We start from the raw sequence: 15038 nt of genomic DNA, 5'->3' as shown, positions 1-15038 counted from the left end.
TCCTCTCAGGGAGTGGCCAGCAAGCCAGTCAGCAAATGCCGAGGCTAATTCTCCCGTCGGCCACAATGGCTGTGGGCGGAGCCGGGGCCGGCGCGCCCGCTGATTGGTCGGCGGTTGGTGAGGCTCCGCCCACTGATGACGCTCGGCGCGCCGGCGGCCGGCGGCGGCCAGTTGCCGTGCTGCGCGGAGCGAGAGAGGGGCGCGTGCTGTGTGACCGAACGACCGGCGCCGCACCGCCGCGGCCGACCCGCGGCCTCGTCACGTGACCCGGCCACGGAAAGGCCTGACTTACTCTGACCTGAGGCGGCACGCCATCGGCGCCATGTCGGCCTACACCCAGTTCGGCTACCCCTACGTGACGGCTGCTTCGCAGGTGAGCAGTTGAAGGAGTGGGCTCTGAATTGCTGAGAACCACCGCCAAATAAAGGAAATGCATTGCAAAATACACGAAAAATCTTAAAATTAAAAATTTGAAAAATAATAATCCGGCTGTAAAGAAATAAGCAGGTAAGCATCCTCGACATCTGTGCTGACTCTGCGGCCGCCGTGGGTCTTTTTCAGCCAGTATGGTGTTTTAGCCGGCGCAGCACCTTTGCGTTTAGTGTATCGAAGCCAGCATAACCTTGCGCTTACCTGAGTAATTAGCACATGCTCACGCAGCACATTCATATGACGCATTTTAAGGTCTGAAAGGCATGCCAGCTTCATCATTTGGACCAAATTTAATAGGTAGTCAAGCTTTCCAATCATAAATGCGAACAACATTGCACAGACGGATCGTGCCAAATGCGATACATTATCAATGGATGTCGAACTTGGTATTCTTCGAATGCACTTAGTCGAAAAATTTTATGTGCTCAGTCGAGAGATGTCATCGATCGAGAGCTTCCAAAACTGCATGTCAGAAAGAACGCCTGCGGCTCTTTTTAATACGTGGCACATTGACGTGAGTACGTGAATGTGACGTGATACTGCAGCAGACATCATCACTGCGGAAACTGGTAACCGATATTAGATTTTGGCCAAACGTGCTTGGTGCTGTACGCGCTGTAATGTGCTGCTAGGCGTAAACGTACTGTAAATACCGCATACATACGAATTAACGGGATGTAGAAAGACTATGGTGAAAAGACTCTTCCACTGAACTTAAATGATTTAGAACGGGCCGAAAATTGCGATTGCGGTTAGCAGCTTTACAGCGCAAGTAAGTGCAACGCAATAGTGATATACAACGTGTAAAAATAGGCGAAAAGTGCATTTTACTTTTTGTTCGACTGACGCCACCGTCCAACTATCGTAAAGCGCATCTTTAAAAACTAATACTCTGATTGACACTAGGGCCCCGTAGGGCCACCTTACAGTGCAAACTTTGCAAAATTGTGGCAGCGTAAAAAAAGAATGGCTGATAAAATGAAACGTGAATTGAGTATCAGGATGATATGTCGCTAGTCTAAAGACATTTCACGTATTCTTTGACGGCTCGACAAATTTCCTAAAATGAAACGCCCCGTTCCTATAGGGATATCGGCTGCTCATTAAAGCATACTGAACTATGGAATCATCGGTAAACGGGAATTTATGTTTCTTTATGACTACAACTGTTTCGTACAGTCTGCCAAGTCATTTAGTTAAAATAAAAATAATAAATGTAACCGCAGCACCACATGCCCTGACGCATATGTCCAGCTGCTATGACCGCTTCGCCGACGAATTCCCGCGCACAACAGCACGGCAGCGTCGTCGCAAGCGGTCAACCCGCCGCTGCAATCCGTCGTCTTCTCGCATTTGTTTCAAGAGCACGTCGAAGCCAAGCGACACCAGTCTGGTCGATAACGTCTTCCGCAGGAAACCGGCTCGCGACATCGCCGACGCAGGGGTCGGGGGGGGGGGGGGAGGGGTAAGGCGCATATGCCAGGGTGGACTGAGAATCATGCTCATGTTAGCGACCTCCGTGCGATGGCCGAGGGGCCATGACTCGCCGGCATCGAAAATAATTAACACAGCATTCCTGCCGCCAAATGCGCCGCATCCTCTGAGCTGACTTGTCATCGTGCTCCAGCGGCTCAGCAACGCGCGAGCGGGGACCTCAAACGGCGCAGCGGCGCGCTAGTGGGGGCCTCTTGTGGCGCAACGGCGCGCGAACTGGGCCTCTAGCGGCACGGCGGCACGCGAGCGAGGGCCTCTAGCGGCACGCGAGCGGGGGCCTCTAGTGGCGCAGCGGCGCGCGAGCGGGTGCCTCTAGTGGTGCAGCGGCGCGCGAGCGGTGGCCTCTCAGCGTGCGCGCGAGCGGGGGCCTCTCGGCGTGCGCAGCCAAGCGTCAGCTGGCACAACAATGATCGGTATAGTCTCAGCAGTTTTCGCTGACTGTCTCTCACCTGTCCAAGTCAGATGACGCCAACTGACCTGATCAGGGTGACCTCAGATAAACAACAGAGCCTCAGCCGTCCAGTGCAGGCAGTGCTGACCAGTACGGAGTCAGCTGACCTCAGCTGATGTCATCTGACACCAAATGCCCTCAGATGACACAGATGACCCCAGCTGACTCACCTGGCAACAGCCCTTGCGATCGATCCGACCAGTGTGATTTCAGTTGACCCCTGTAGCACCAGTACTGACCCATGTCCGTACCCGTGCGACCCAGATGACCCGCGTGACTTCAGCCGGCCTGTATGCACTCTGCTGACCTGAACCCTGTGCTCACCCGTGAGCCACACTGACCGGAGCGTGCCCTGCTCCGCCAGCTGCTGATGCCGGGCCAGCCGAGCACGCCGAGCACGGCCGGCACGTCGTGCTGCGAGACGGGCCGGGTGGTGGGCACCGACCCCGTGACCGGCCAGGCCGTCTGCTCGTGCCAGTACGACCCGAGCCGGCTGGCCGCGCTCAACTCCTACCCGCGCCTCAGCACCGGCTCGACGCTGCACTACAGCACCAGCTACCCCAGCGGCGAGCAGAACCCCTACCCCAGCATCGGCGTCGACTCCTCCTACTTCAGCACCTTCGTGAGTGCCGCTCTGTCCGGTGTGCCTGTCTCAGCACCTCGGGAGTGCTGTGTAGGGCTCCATCCGGCATTTTCTCCCAGCAAATTTGTGGGCAGCGCTCTGTCCATCTCTCTCTCCCTCTCTCTCTCTCTCTCTCTCTCTCTCTCTCTCTCTCTCTCTCTCTCTCTCTCTCTCTCTCTCTCTCTCTCTCTCTCTCCTCTCTCTCTCTCTCTCTCTCTCTCTCTCTCTCTCTTCTCTCTTTCTCTCTCTCTCTCTCGCCTCTCTCTCTCTCCCCCTCTTTCTCTCTCCCCCTCTCTCTCTCTCTCGCCCTTCATAAGCACTGTTTCGTCAGACGCACTGGCTTCACCACCCTGGCGAGGGCCATTTTGACCTCTGTCCGATGTACCCTACAGGTACTACCCCGTCCAGTACGTCTTGTTCACCACGGTGGCCTGAGCTGATGTCCTCTTGCCATGACTCCACTAGGTCACCAACCGTATTAAAGGAACATTCCTGCGCCCTAAATGTATGCACTCTGCAACCTGTAGGCATTTACGACAGGCATTACGACATTCCATTTCCATGTATGCTCGCCGTCCGGAGGGCGTGGCCCAACGCGCATACTAAGCCCGCTTCATCACATTTCTGAGCATCCGGATACCTGCTGCTTTTTATGGCCGTGATGTCCCGTACGTGTGCCTCTTGATGGAGCAGGCATACGCTACATTCTGAAGGGCCGTAGCCGCCTGTTCGACCCCATGCCTGGCGGATGCCTTGCAATGTAGTTCGAATAGCCCTTTGGCAGTTATCCTTGGAGTAGAGGCGGCTACCGTGTCTTCATGCGAGGTGACAACGTGGGCGGATGCCACGGTAACCACGGCACGCTCGTCTTCTTCTCTTTGCCGAAAGCATTCACGGGAAGCAGAGAAGAGTGTAACTATTGAGCCTCAACAAGGGAGGAGGTCCGGAGTCGGACGAACGAGAAATGGACGGAAAGCATTAGCTCGAAGCTCGCACCTCTCTCAAAACGAGCAGCGCAGACGGAACCAGCGAGACAGAGTCCTCAGTTACGCACAGCCCCACCGTCCACTGAACCCGGAGTTCGTGCAGAAGCCTGCCCTTGCGGAAGCCGATGATAACGCCGCGGGAAGCGATGGGCTGCCAATATTTTTCCGCGCCGCGGCGCACAACAAGGTTTTTCCATTAGTGGTGGCATCGGTCGGCCCGTGCACACCTCCACGCTGCTCCGGGGACGCATCCCACCTGTCCGGGAACGTGGCCTGTCCCGCCAGCGTGGTCCAGCTATGTGGGAACATGTCTGTCATGTGGCGAGTTCGTTTGAACGGGAACATTGGATGTCGTAGCCGCCGGTCTGGAACGTGGCCTTTCCCGGGAGCATGTCTCATTGGTCCGGGAAAATGGACTGTCCCGCGAGCGTGTCCCGTTGGTCCGGGAACACGGGCCGTCCCGGGAGCATGTTTCATACGAACGGGAACATAGGGAACAACCCATCGCGTCCCAGCAGCTCCGGTACGTGAGCTGTCCCTGATAACGCTCCATTATCACAGGGTTAGGGACCCTCCGGGAGCTAGGGCCCTGACCTGGCAATAAGCACTGTCTGAGAAACGTGCTCCTCTCATCTCCTAGCGTCGAATCCTCTTGGGTCGTTTCCCATTTGTCCTAAACGAGCGAAGCCATCAGCTGTTAGGCTACTTTTGTCTTTCTAGAGACGGCCAGTCTCAGTCCCATCACCCCTGTCGTTTCACCCGTCTCTCCGCCGTTATGGGAAAGATGCCAAAACCGCGCACTGAACGTCGACGCCGATCCGGCCAACACGCCGCAGCCGCCCCCACGGTGACGGCGCCGAGACGCCTGCACCGCCGTCGACCCCGACTCCACACCCCCAGCCGCCAACGGCAGCCGACGGGCGGCAAGTCCGCCAAAACTGGTGGAGACAAATCTCCCCGGCTCGCGGCCGCGTGCCCCTCCCCTCCCCTCCGCTGTCCGCCCCTCGCTCGGAGGCGGAATGAATTATGGTCGTCCCCCGGCCGTAACTTGAAACACAAATAATTCCGCCTGGCGCCAGCGGTTCATTCCGACTGGCCGGGCCGGCGGGCCGGCCGCGGCCGAGGCCGGGCGGCGGGCGCCCTCCCAGGGCGCTGGACCGAAATCGATACGGCCCGTCCCGACCGCCGGCTGGTGGCGGGCCACATGGGGACGCTTTGCATGAGAATTAGCGGAAAACCCACACCGCTCCGTCGGGAGCCGCGCGGTGATGGATGAGGAAAGGATGACTTTATTGAATGGTAATGGTATCGATGAATTATTGTAATTTCGGCCCGCCCGCCGCGTTAAAAAGCGCACCAATCGCGCGCGTCGTGCGTCGTTTCATGAGTCATTTGTCAAACACGCCGCGGTCGGCCGCGGTCGATGAGAAATCGCGCAACGTCGGCCATTTGTCTCTGTTGCGCCAGGATCGCCGCCGGCGCCGCGCTGCGTCAACACAGACCCCCTCCAAACGTGCTCCGTCGTGACCCGGCCCTGGCCACGTGACCTAGTTATGAGGGACGCAATGGTTGGGTAGGACGCTATTTACGGTCGTGCCGGGGTCGTTAGTCACTAGCCAGCTGCTCGTGATGGGCTGCACGCAGTTCACCAAAAATGTCTTCCCTCTTTCTCAAGGAAGTCTGTTGCCGCTTTGTGAAATAATCCGTTGTGGTGTTGCTTGTCACATCCGCTCTCTCTCATGAACACCACACCGCAGCGACGTTCATCTATTCAAATGCGTTCTTTTGTGAATTAACATGGCTGAATGGAGCCTTCAGAAAAGGCACCACTGCCTGCAATGACAGGACTATTTCGCGCCACACCGTCTCACCAGCACCTCCTCTGCCCGCCAAATAACCGAGTCAAGCTCAGCCACACGAGAGCAATGAGCACCGGTGCCGATTAGCGCCTCGCTAACGTTTGTGTATGCACACTCGATCGCTTCTCCCCGCCGCCGGCTGCTCGCTTTAAACGATCTCCTCCCCTGCCCCCCGCGAGACGCGCGAGCGCCAGCCGCGCCCGAGAATCGGCGCTAATTGAGCGCCATCTGGACCCGGCAGCAGGGTGCGGAGCAGGGACTGGATGGGCGTGGGGAGAGGTCGCACTCCTGGTGTGATTGAAGGGCGACTCTGTTTGTGTCGAATCAATATGTTGCATGCAGCAACGCCTATTGTGATCATCAATTTCAAAGAACATCGGTTGTCCGGCGGGTGTTCGAGCAGTGCCCCAGGTGCAGCCTGGTGCGTGCTCTACGTGTCATGACGATATTTTTCCGGAACGACCGACGAACACTAATGGACGATAACTGTGCTAGATCTTACTAGAGGAGTGCGTCTGTGTTCACGACTTTTCACATGAATTTTGTAAGTATGTCTCATGGCTTTCATCAATGAATGTATGAAGCTCATCCATGGCTTCACATTCCGCCGAGGTGATTTCAATGGTCACTGACTAAGTGAAGAGCAGGAAACCAAAATAGAGCAAAGTGCTGACGCAAGAGCGGAGTGCTAACCCGATAAAGCATGTATTACTCGCATGGTTTTGGAGACAACATAGACAAATGTCACCAGTTTCCCTCGACATCTAATGACCGGTCCGGACATTGCTTCAGACGTAAACATGCGTTTTACTGCCGTCGTCACTGAAAACGCCCATAAAACGAAGAAAACGCGCCCCTCCATTAGTTTCATGTCGGGGTTTTGTGCCGGTCCGTAACTTATGTACGTCATTGGGTTAAAGGACGAGCCCGCAATCGAGTTAGTAGTATATGGTCGTCGTCGTCGCTCACAGCCCCCACGAACCCCCTCCGCTCTGTCCCCTCTGTTCCTCTTTGGTTGGACGTGAGACGCCTCTAGAACTACGACAAGAACGCAAATAAACCTAATGGTAATGGGCGATAAAATGTATCGGTCTCTTACAAGACCGTACACGTCCGTGAAAGCATTATCCAATGAGTGTCCGGACACACAAAAAGACTTGATGACAGCGAAATCGATTTGTAGCAGCCTGAGCGTCGAGGGCGTACTAATCTGGGCTCTGCTGATAAAAAACACGGGCGACGCACGTGAATGGATCGTGGCTTTCTCTCTCGCGAGTGAAGGACGAAAGAATCCGTCCCAAAGGACAGTCTGTAAGTGTCGAACGTTCCTGTTGTGGGGCGGTACACACCTAGTTCAGGTTCACCTTATCGCCACTCATCACAGAATGACCCACGGCCTATCGTGACTAAATTTCGAGCGGAAAGACAAAGTGTATCTTAGTTCCCCATCAAGGCACGCGGCGTTTGGTTCCTTGCGGTAGTAAGTGAACTAACCGAATTCTACTGTTGTTGATTGTTGTTGATTGGTGTTTTCGGGCGCGCCGACTGCAGTGGTCATTTGGCGCCCACTCGAATTTTACTGATCCCCTGCGAAGCGCAAATGGTAACCCTACGACCCGGCCAAAGCGCTATTTACGCCTAGAACCAAGGAATTCGCGTACCACCCTGCCTCAAACCAGACGTGCACCACTTACTGTCCTAATGGGCTACTGACACCCCTGACTCGCGCACTTCCTTACTCCGTCGGTGATCTACCCACTCCTTCGCTCCATCCTTGAGGTGCTCAAAGTGCTCCCGTCGCTGTCGTCAGTGCTCCCGTCGCTGTCGTCAGTGCTCCCATCGCTGCTGTCAGTGGGGTAGGGCGTTATGACGCACTCAGCTGCTGCGGCCATACGGCGTCGCCTGCCTCTCACCCTGGCGGGCAGGGCGGGCACCGCGGGGAATCGAACCCGGAACCTCCAGTTTGCCAGAGGCGCAGTGGTTTACGCAGACGTGTTAACGGCTACACTATCGGCACGGTCTCTCCAAGTGCTCCCGCTCTATACTTACGTGCGCCACTTATATGCCCCACCCCATGACGTGTGCCGCCTCTCCTCCACACCCCATAACTTATCCCGCTTCTCCTCTGCACCCTGTGACGTGCGCTACTTCTCATCTACACCCCGTGGCATGCGCCACTTCTCCATTGCACCCCGTGACGTGCGCCGCTTCTCCTCTGCACCCCGTGACATGCCCCGCTTCTCCTCTGCACCCCGTGACATGCGCCACTCCTCTGCCCCATCCGTGACGCGTGCCGTCGCTCTGTCCCGCAGGGCACGCCGTACGGCCTGAAGGAGTCGAGCGGAGCTGACATGGGCGTCTATGGCGGCCTGGGCGGCACGGCCGGCTACGGCTACAGCCCCTACGACCCCTCGCTGTACGGGTGAGCACGCCAGGACGCCAAGTTGTGCGTCGTTTAACCCTTCGCCTGAACCCTTCGTCTGACCCCTTGTTCAATATAAACTCCACTCAAGTAAGCCTCTACGCATACGCCGTGACATCTTCCTGACACCGTGATGGGCATTCGTTTGACACTTTAGAATATGCGGAGTAACTGACAATTTTTCGTCGTGACCTTTTTACGGGAGCTTACGACTTGAAAAAGGTGCACAGCACCAGTTTTGAGGTCTCACTGCTCACGCTGCGCCATAGCATCGCCAGAGCACATACACACTCAATTATATCCAAGAATGCGTCAAAGGTCCTTGTTTACAGTGCAATTTACGCGATATTAGCAAACGCTTCTATGTTTGCCATGAGCACGAATTGTTGAGGATGCGTGCATAACGCTTCATCATTTTGTTTGTTTCGCTTCCTCTTCCAGTAATTGGCGGGGGTGGGCTATATTATAGGTATACCTTACCATCCCGCATTTATCTCTTTTTCTCTCGCGCTCTCTATCTCTTCCTTCTCTCTCTTCTTCTCTCTTATTCTCTCTTCTCTCTCTCTCTCTCTCTCTCTCTCTCTTTCTCTCGCGCTCTTCTCTCTCTCTCTCTCTCTCTCTCTCTCTCTCTCTCTCTCTCTCTCTCTCTCTCCTCCTCTCTCTCTCTCTCCGCTCTCACTCTCTCTCTCTTCTCCTATCTCTCTTTCCTCTCTCTCTCTCTCTCTCTCCATCTCTCTCTCTCCCTCTCCCTCTCTCTCGCTGTCTATCCCTCCCTGCCTCTGCCGTCCTTCTCTCATCCTCCCGTTGTCCCCACTCCTCCCTCCCCGCCTTTCCCATTCCTCCCCCCCCCCGTTTCCTATTCGCTTGCTACCGTCCCTCCCTCCACATCTGCCGGCTTTGCTGCAGGCCGGGTGACGTTAATTAATTTCTCAGCCGTCGCCTGAGACAGACACAGCAAGTGCACTAATTAATCGCCGGCTGGTGTAGTGGCCCCCGACAGCGGCTGGCATTGGGCTCCCGTTTTCGAAGTCGCTGACTTGGCCCGATTGTGCGCCATTTATTCCGCAGCAATTATATCATACCTGTGACAGATTACTCTTAAGATGTATTGTCAAAATTTGTGTTATGCAGTGTAAAATTTCGAAAACGATCCAACCGTGCACTTGAATTTTTGCATTAGTCTGATTGGAGGCTTCCAAATGCAAGTGGTTTGAAGCTCCAGGTCAGCAGTGTCCATTTATCGTCGATCTTTCAACGGCAAAAAGAAAAACAAATACAGACTAACGACGTTCTTTGACGACTTGTCGCCAAGCGTCCAACGTTACCCAATTCCTCCTAGCATCACTTGCAAACCTGTACCTTTTGCAGCCTGCTCCGCCTCCACCGCGACATGTCGCTCCCCCCCCCCCCCCCCCCCCCCCATGTGCGTGTGGTGCCGTCGCGCCCGACTGCCCCGCTCCGCTCGCTGCACGGTCAGCCCCAGGGCAAACAGCTATGGCGGCCGGGCCGGCCGGCGTTTTGTTCCGTCCGTTCGCAATGGCTGTTGAGCTATGTCGGCCAAATGGGACGTAATTGTGGTGCGGCACGCCAATGATCGCCAGACATGAAGCCGGCCCGAGGGCGGAGATGGAGAACTGCAGGGACTGCAGGGATGGGGACTGGGGACTGGGGACTAGGGACTGTGGACTAGGGACTAGGGACTGAGGACTGGGAGACTGGGGACTGGGCAACTGGGGACTGATGACTGGGGAATAGGGTCTGACAATGGGGGCTGGGGACTGATGACTGTGGACTAGGCACTAGGGACTAAGGACTAGGGACTAGGCACTAAACATTAGGGACTGCGGGCTGGGAGACTGAGGACTAAGAAACTGGGAGACTGAGGGATTAGAGACCGGAGGTTAGGACCCGCACATTAGGAGGATAAGGAATCGGGAACTGGGTCTCAGGGCATATGGGATTAAAGGACTGGGTTACTCGAGAGCTGGTACTGGACAGAACGTAAATAATAAGCCGCTGAGCGCTGTCCTCCCGGCTATCTGCGGACGCATGCCTGCTGCTTGAGGCGGCTGTAAAACGGAGGCCGACCGCGAAGTGCATTAGTTTTGAGTCCTCGGCTAAGCTTTTGAGACCGCAGAAAATCGATGTGGAAGTGACTGAGGAAGTGAGCAAACGTTTACTAAATTGACTGACGTGTTGCGCTGACTGAAGCTGCGGGAATGCAAGATGGGGCAACAGGGACATACAGCGGACATATAAGATGGGGCGACAGGGGTGTACTGCGGGGATGCAAGATGGGGCGACAGGAACATACAGCGGGCACACGGGATGGGGCGACAGATTCGGAACGACGGACATACCGCCGCTGGCTGTGGTGGCCTTGAGCGCCTGCAGGACGGTTCCGTTGTGGGATGCAGCTAAGGTTGTGGTATAGCCGGCTCACTTGGACTGGAATTAGGATGCTGTCTTGCGTAAAAGCCATTCTCCTCATGCATCGCCCGTGGGACAAATGCTCAGCTTTCACATAAGTGGGTGAATTGTGGGAAGGAGCTGCGCCATGGCTCAGGTGTGGTGAGAGGGATATCAAGGCTTTCTGAGGCGTTTCTTTGCGTGCAACTCCTGTAGACGTTACATCAACTTCCGCAAAGCTGTGGGGACTGCTTCGCCCCCGTTCCCTGCCCTACAGAGGAACTTGTAACCATGGCTGATTCAACCGTCCTTATTCCTCTCGCACTTGCGTGATCAAGGAGCTCGAGGGAGGCCATAGAAATAAACTTAATGGGGAATAAGTGAGAATATACTGATTGAGATACAAATAAGTTGGTCTATTAAGTGCGTGCAGTGGTTGGAGCTGACCAAGTTCATGGAAATGTTTTTGCCTAGATAATCTGTCCAACTGCCCCGTGGAGCAAGTCTGGCTCGGACCAGATCATTCAATGATTCTGATCGCTTATTCTCGATGTCCGATTCTTCTAAGCCGATCGCCTAAAAATGTCAGGAGTCGTGAGCTCTCCAACTTGTCAGACCCATCTAATAGGTACTAATTAGCGCAGAACGGCTCTATCTTGCATACTTTATTAGCAATGCCGCCTTGGAAAAATAGTCGTGCAGATCTTTAACACCGCGAGACCAATTAGCAGCTCACCTGTTTTATGGACCTGTCGAATGTGCCGAGCGACCCCGAGCGGGCTCACGCTCGAGTCACGGCTGAATATGACGTCACTGGCTCACCATTTCACTGACGTCACACCGCTGGTTAGCCAGAGCCTGACACGGCGAAAAGGCTGTGAAGACAAAATCTGCTAGATTCTAACAGGTTGTGAGGAGAGGAAAAGATCGCTGCCCCTCCTTTGCGTCACAGCGGTTGACGTAAAGCCCGTACATGCGGCACCTACGGCGCTTCGCCTCAACGCCCCCGAACGCCTGCGATTCACAGCTTCGAGTCAGCTGCAGTTGGGAACAGATGGTCAGGTCGACCCGACCCCACCCGACCCGAATTACTAGACTCCAAAAAAAGAATCACTTATATTTTAATTCATTTTCAATCAAAGCCGTATCGTCTAGCGAACAGACTGGAAATTGAATGGATGCTGGCGAAAATTGTCACTCCATCAGGTTGGATGCTGGACCCGCCTCTGCAGTCGCCAGTGGGCGGTCACCGGTGGGCGTCGGCTCAGCGGCCGGCCGGGCGCCCCCTCTCAGCGCCGCCGCCTCTTCAGCCGACCCCGGTCCGGCCGTGTCCAGCGTCGTCCGTCCGCTCCAGCCAGTTTTTACCCCGCCCCTGAGTGGACTGGACGGATCGCTTTTTCGCCGGTCGCCCCCGCCAGCCAGGCGCCAACCGTCAGCCTAATAGAACTAATAAAATCCAACTTATGTCCGCCGGAACGACACAGCTGTCGGGGTTTTCGTGCGTCGGGGATGCCGATGATTTATGAGAGCGAGAACAGGTTTCGCTCCTTCGAGTGCGACCGGAACAAGATAGATCAGAACACATATTTGAAGGGTAGAATGAATCGTAATGCTACAATATGCTAAGTGCTTTTAACCTTCTTATATAAAAGATGCATGTTTGAATGAGTTCTGTTTGTTGGTTGCTTTGCATACTTAGTCAATCAATCACCGCCGTCACCGCAAGTCACCGCCGTGCAGGGTCTTGCATAATCTCTCCGTAAAACTACTCCGCGCAGCTGCTTTCCATTTCCAAAGGCGTGGTTGAGGATGTGTTATAGATTTAGGCTGAGCGCAAGCATTGGTTCACGACTGAGGAGAATCTAGGTTTTGTATGCATTTTTCGAAGTAAGCATGCGTACTTCCGGCTGCGCTTAAGGGTGTGTAGACAGGCTTGCTCTAAACTTAACGAACATACACGCGGTCGTAAACAATAACTGCCCGTAGGACGTTGCTAAAATGCATCACACCATTCAAAGTTTTTGATGCTACTGCTTTACGGCATGTCCAATTTTGATGACCCCTTTATCTAAATAAAGACGGTATGGAATGGCAAATACCCGCTAGAATACTCTGTTCACAGCAATCCTACGTCCTTAGTTCCCTCCAACGTCAACGTCCGACGAGCCGGGAACTCCATCGGGGACTAGTGTACGCCATCGGGGACTAGCGTACGCCATCGGGGACTAGCGTACTCCATCGGGGACTAGTGTACGCCATCGGGGACTAGTGTACGCCATCGGGGACTAGTGTACGCCACGCCTCGCGGTTTTGGGGCCGGCCAGCGCGGCCGCGGCTCCCGCCGTCGCCGAACCCTGGCACGGAGCTCGTCACATGTTACCGGGCGCGAGTCGCCGGTCCGGCCGCTGGCGAGCCTGGCATTCTGGCGCTGGTCAGACGTCTGACCCCGCTCCGGTGAGCGGCGCCGCTCCAGCCGAAGCCGGCACGTATCTGTCCCCGCATAGCTGGGCGGACCTGGAGTGCACGCCGGCTTGTTGTCCCGACGGGACGGGTCAGATTTACGGCCCATAATTGAGCCTGATCTCACGCGATATGTCGGCCCCGGCTGGCGCGTGCATAAACCAAGCAGCGGGACCTCCGTCGGCCAGATAAGCCGGCGGTGACGAACGGCTGGAAGGGGTGGGCAGCAGGCGTGCGCTGATCTACACTCCACCGGGCTTCAGTCAGAGGGCAGGACTGGGTGGCTGGAAAGGGTGGACAGCAGGTGTGTGCTGATCTACACTCCACCGGGCTTCAGTCAGAGGGCAGGACTGGGTGGCTGGAAGGGGTGGACAGCAGGCGTGTGCCGATCTACACCCCACCAGGCTTCAGTCAGAGGACTGGACTGAGCTGACTGGGAGGGGTGGGCAGCAGCCGTATGCTGATCCACACCCCACCGGGCTTCAGTCAGAGGGCTGGACTGGGTGGCTGGGAAGGGTGGGCAGCAGCCGTATGCTGATCTACACCCCACCAGACTTCAGTCAAAGGGCAGGATTGGGTGTCTGGGAGAGGCGTTTCGATAACACGTCCCGCTGGGCGTGAGAAGACAGGACTGAGTGGAGTAAGTAAAAAGCAACAGAAGTGCTGACATAACAAGCCCTTAGCCGGGAGCGGCAATCATGGTAAACCTGATAACGTGGCCGTATTGCAGAGCATGAGAATCAGCATCCCCATAACGTTATATTTTGCCGCAGGTATGGTGCACCCTACGACCTGGCTGCGAGGAGGAAGAATGCCACTCGCGAGTCCACGGGCACGCTGAAGGCGTGGATGAACGAGCACAAGAAGAACCCGTACCCGACCAAGGGCGAGAAGATCATGCTGGCCATCATCACCAAGATGACGCTGACGCAGATCTCCACCTGGTTTGCCAACGCCCGGCGAAGACTGAAGAAGGAGAACAAGATGACGTGGGAGCCGAAGAACAAGGGAGAGTCGGACGACGAGGAGGGAAAGGCGGATGGCAAGGACAAGAGCGAGGGGGAGAAAGAAGATGGCGAGAAAGGTAAACCCCATTGGCCGCTTGACTCAGTGTCATAATAACTTGCATGACTTATAAGAAATTAATGGTATGCATCTCTTGCTTCTCATTGATCTGCAGGTCGCAGTTTCATGCGGTGGTATTCTTTTGAGGTTCTGTGTCCCATTCTCAAGAGCAAGCAAATCTTGGTAAAGCAGGACGCGTCTATCAGCAGGACGTTAATGCCCACAATATTCGCACTCCTTAGAATTCATACTTCACTAACGTGCCTGCGCTTTGTTCATCCTTTTAGGTTGTTTAGCCAGTCGTTGGACCGTAATGACCGAACTTACCGTACGCCCGGTGACCTCACGCGACGCCGTCTGTCGCAGAGTCGCCGCTGAGCAACGCCGCGAGCGAAGGCTTGTCGCCGCTGGCCCGGGCCGAGGTCAAGTCGGAGACGCTCTCGCCGGGCGGCGACTGGAAGGACAAGCCGCTCGACGACTGCAGCGACCCGCAGAAGCCCAAGATCTGGTCGCTGGCCGATACGGCCGTCTGCAAGACGCCGCCGCCGCCGGGGCACGGCTGGCCGGCCGAGCGGCTGCCGGCGCACACCGCAGCCACCACCTTCCCGCTGCCGCCCACCATCGCGCCCGGCGCCGCACCCTTCTCCCGCTACTCGCACCAGGCGCAGGCGCAGGCGCAGGCCTCGCCAGTCGCCGCCGCCTCGGCCGCCTACCACCACAGCTCAGGCGGCGGCGGCGGAGGCGGAGGCGGAGGCGGAGGCTACGCCAGCGCGGCGGCCGGCGGCGGCGGCTACGGCAGCATGGTAGCGCCGCCGCCGCCCAGCCTGCCGGCCGCCGG

General features: G+C 56.1%; 1 protein-coding gene across 1 annotated transcript; it reads left to right on the top strand.

Annotated features, from left to right (window-relative positions):
- Positions 1-200: 200 nt before the first annotated feature.
- LOC119105508 (homeobox protein araucan) lies at positions 201-14880 on the top strand (the record flags this gene model as incomplete). The annotated part of the gene is made up of 5 exons (XM_037228973.1): positions 201-373; positions 2742-2999; positions 8157-8266; positions 13909-14219; positions 14567-14880. Coding segments are annotated over exons 1-5 (1044 nt in total), but the record flags the coding sequence as incomplete, so codon positions are not given.
- Positions 14881-15038: the final 158 nt, after the last annotated feature.

Source organism: Pollicipes pollicipes, unplaced genomic scaffold (genome assembly GCF_011947565.3).
Source record: "Pollicipes pollicipes isolate AB1234 unplaced genomic scaffold, Ppol_2.1 Scaffold_6138;HRSCAF=7277_pilon_pilon_pilon, whole genome shotgun sequence".
NCBI classification, from domain to species: domain Eukaryota; kingdom Metazoa; phylum Arthropoda; class Thecostraca; order Pollicipedomorpha; family Pollicipedidae; genus Pollicipes; species Pollicipes pollicipes.
This window is presented reverse-complemented; position numbering and strand designations above follow the sequence as displayed.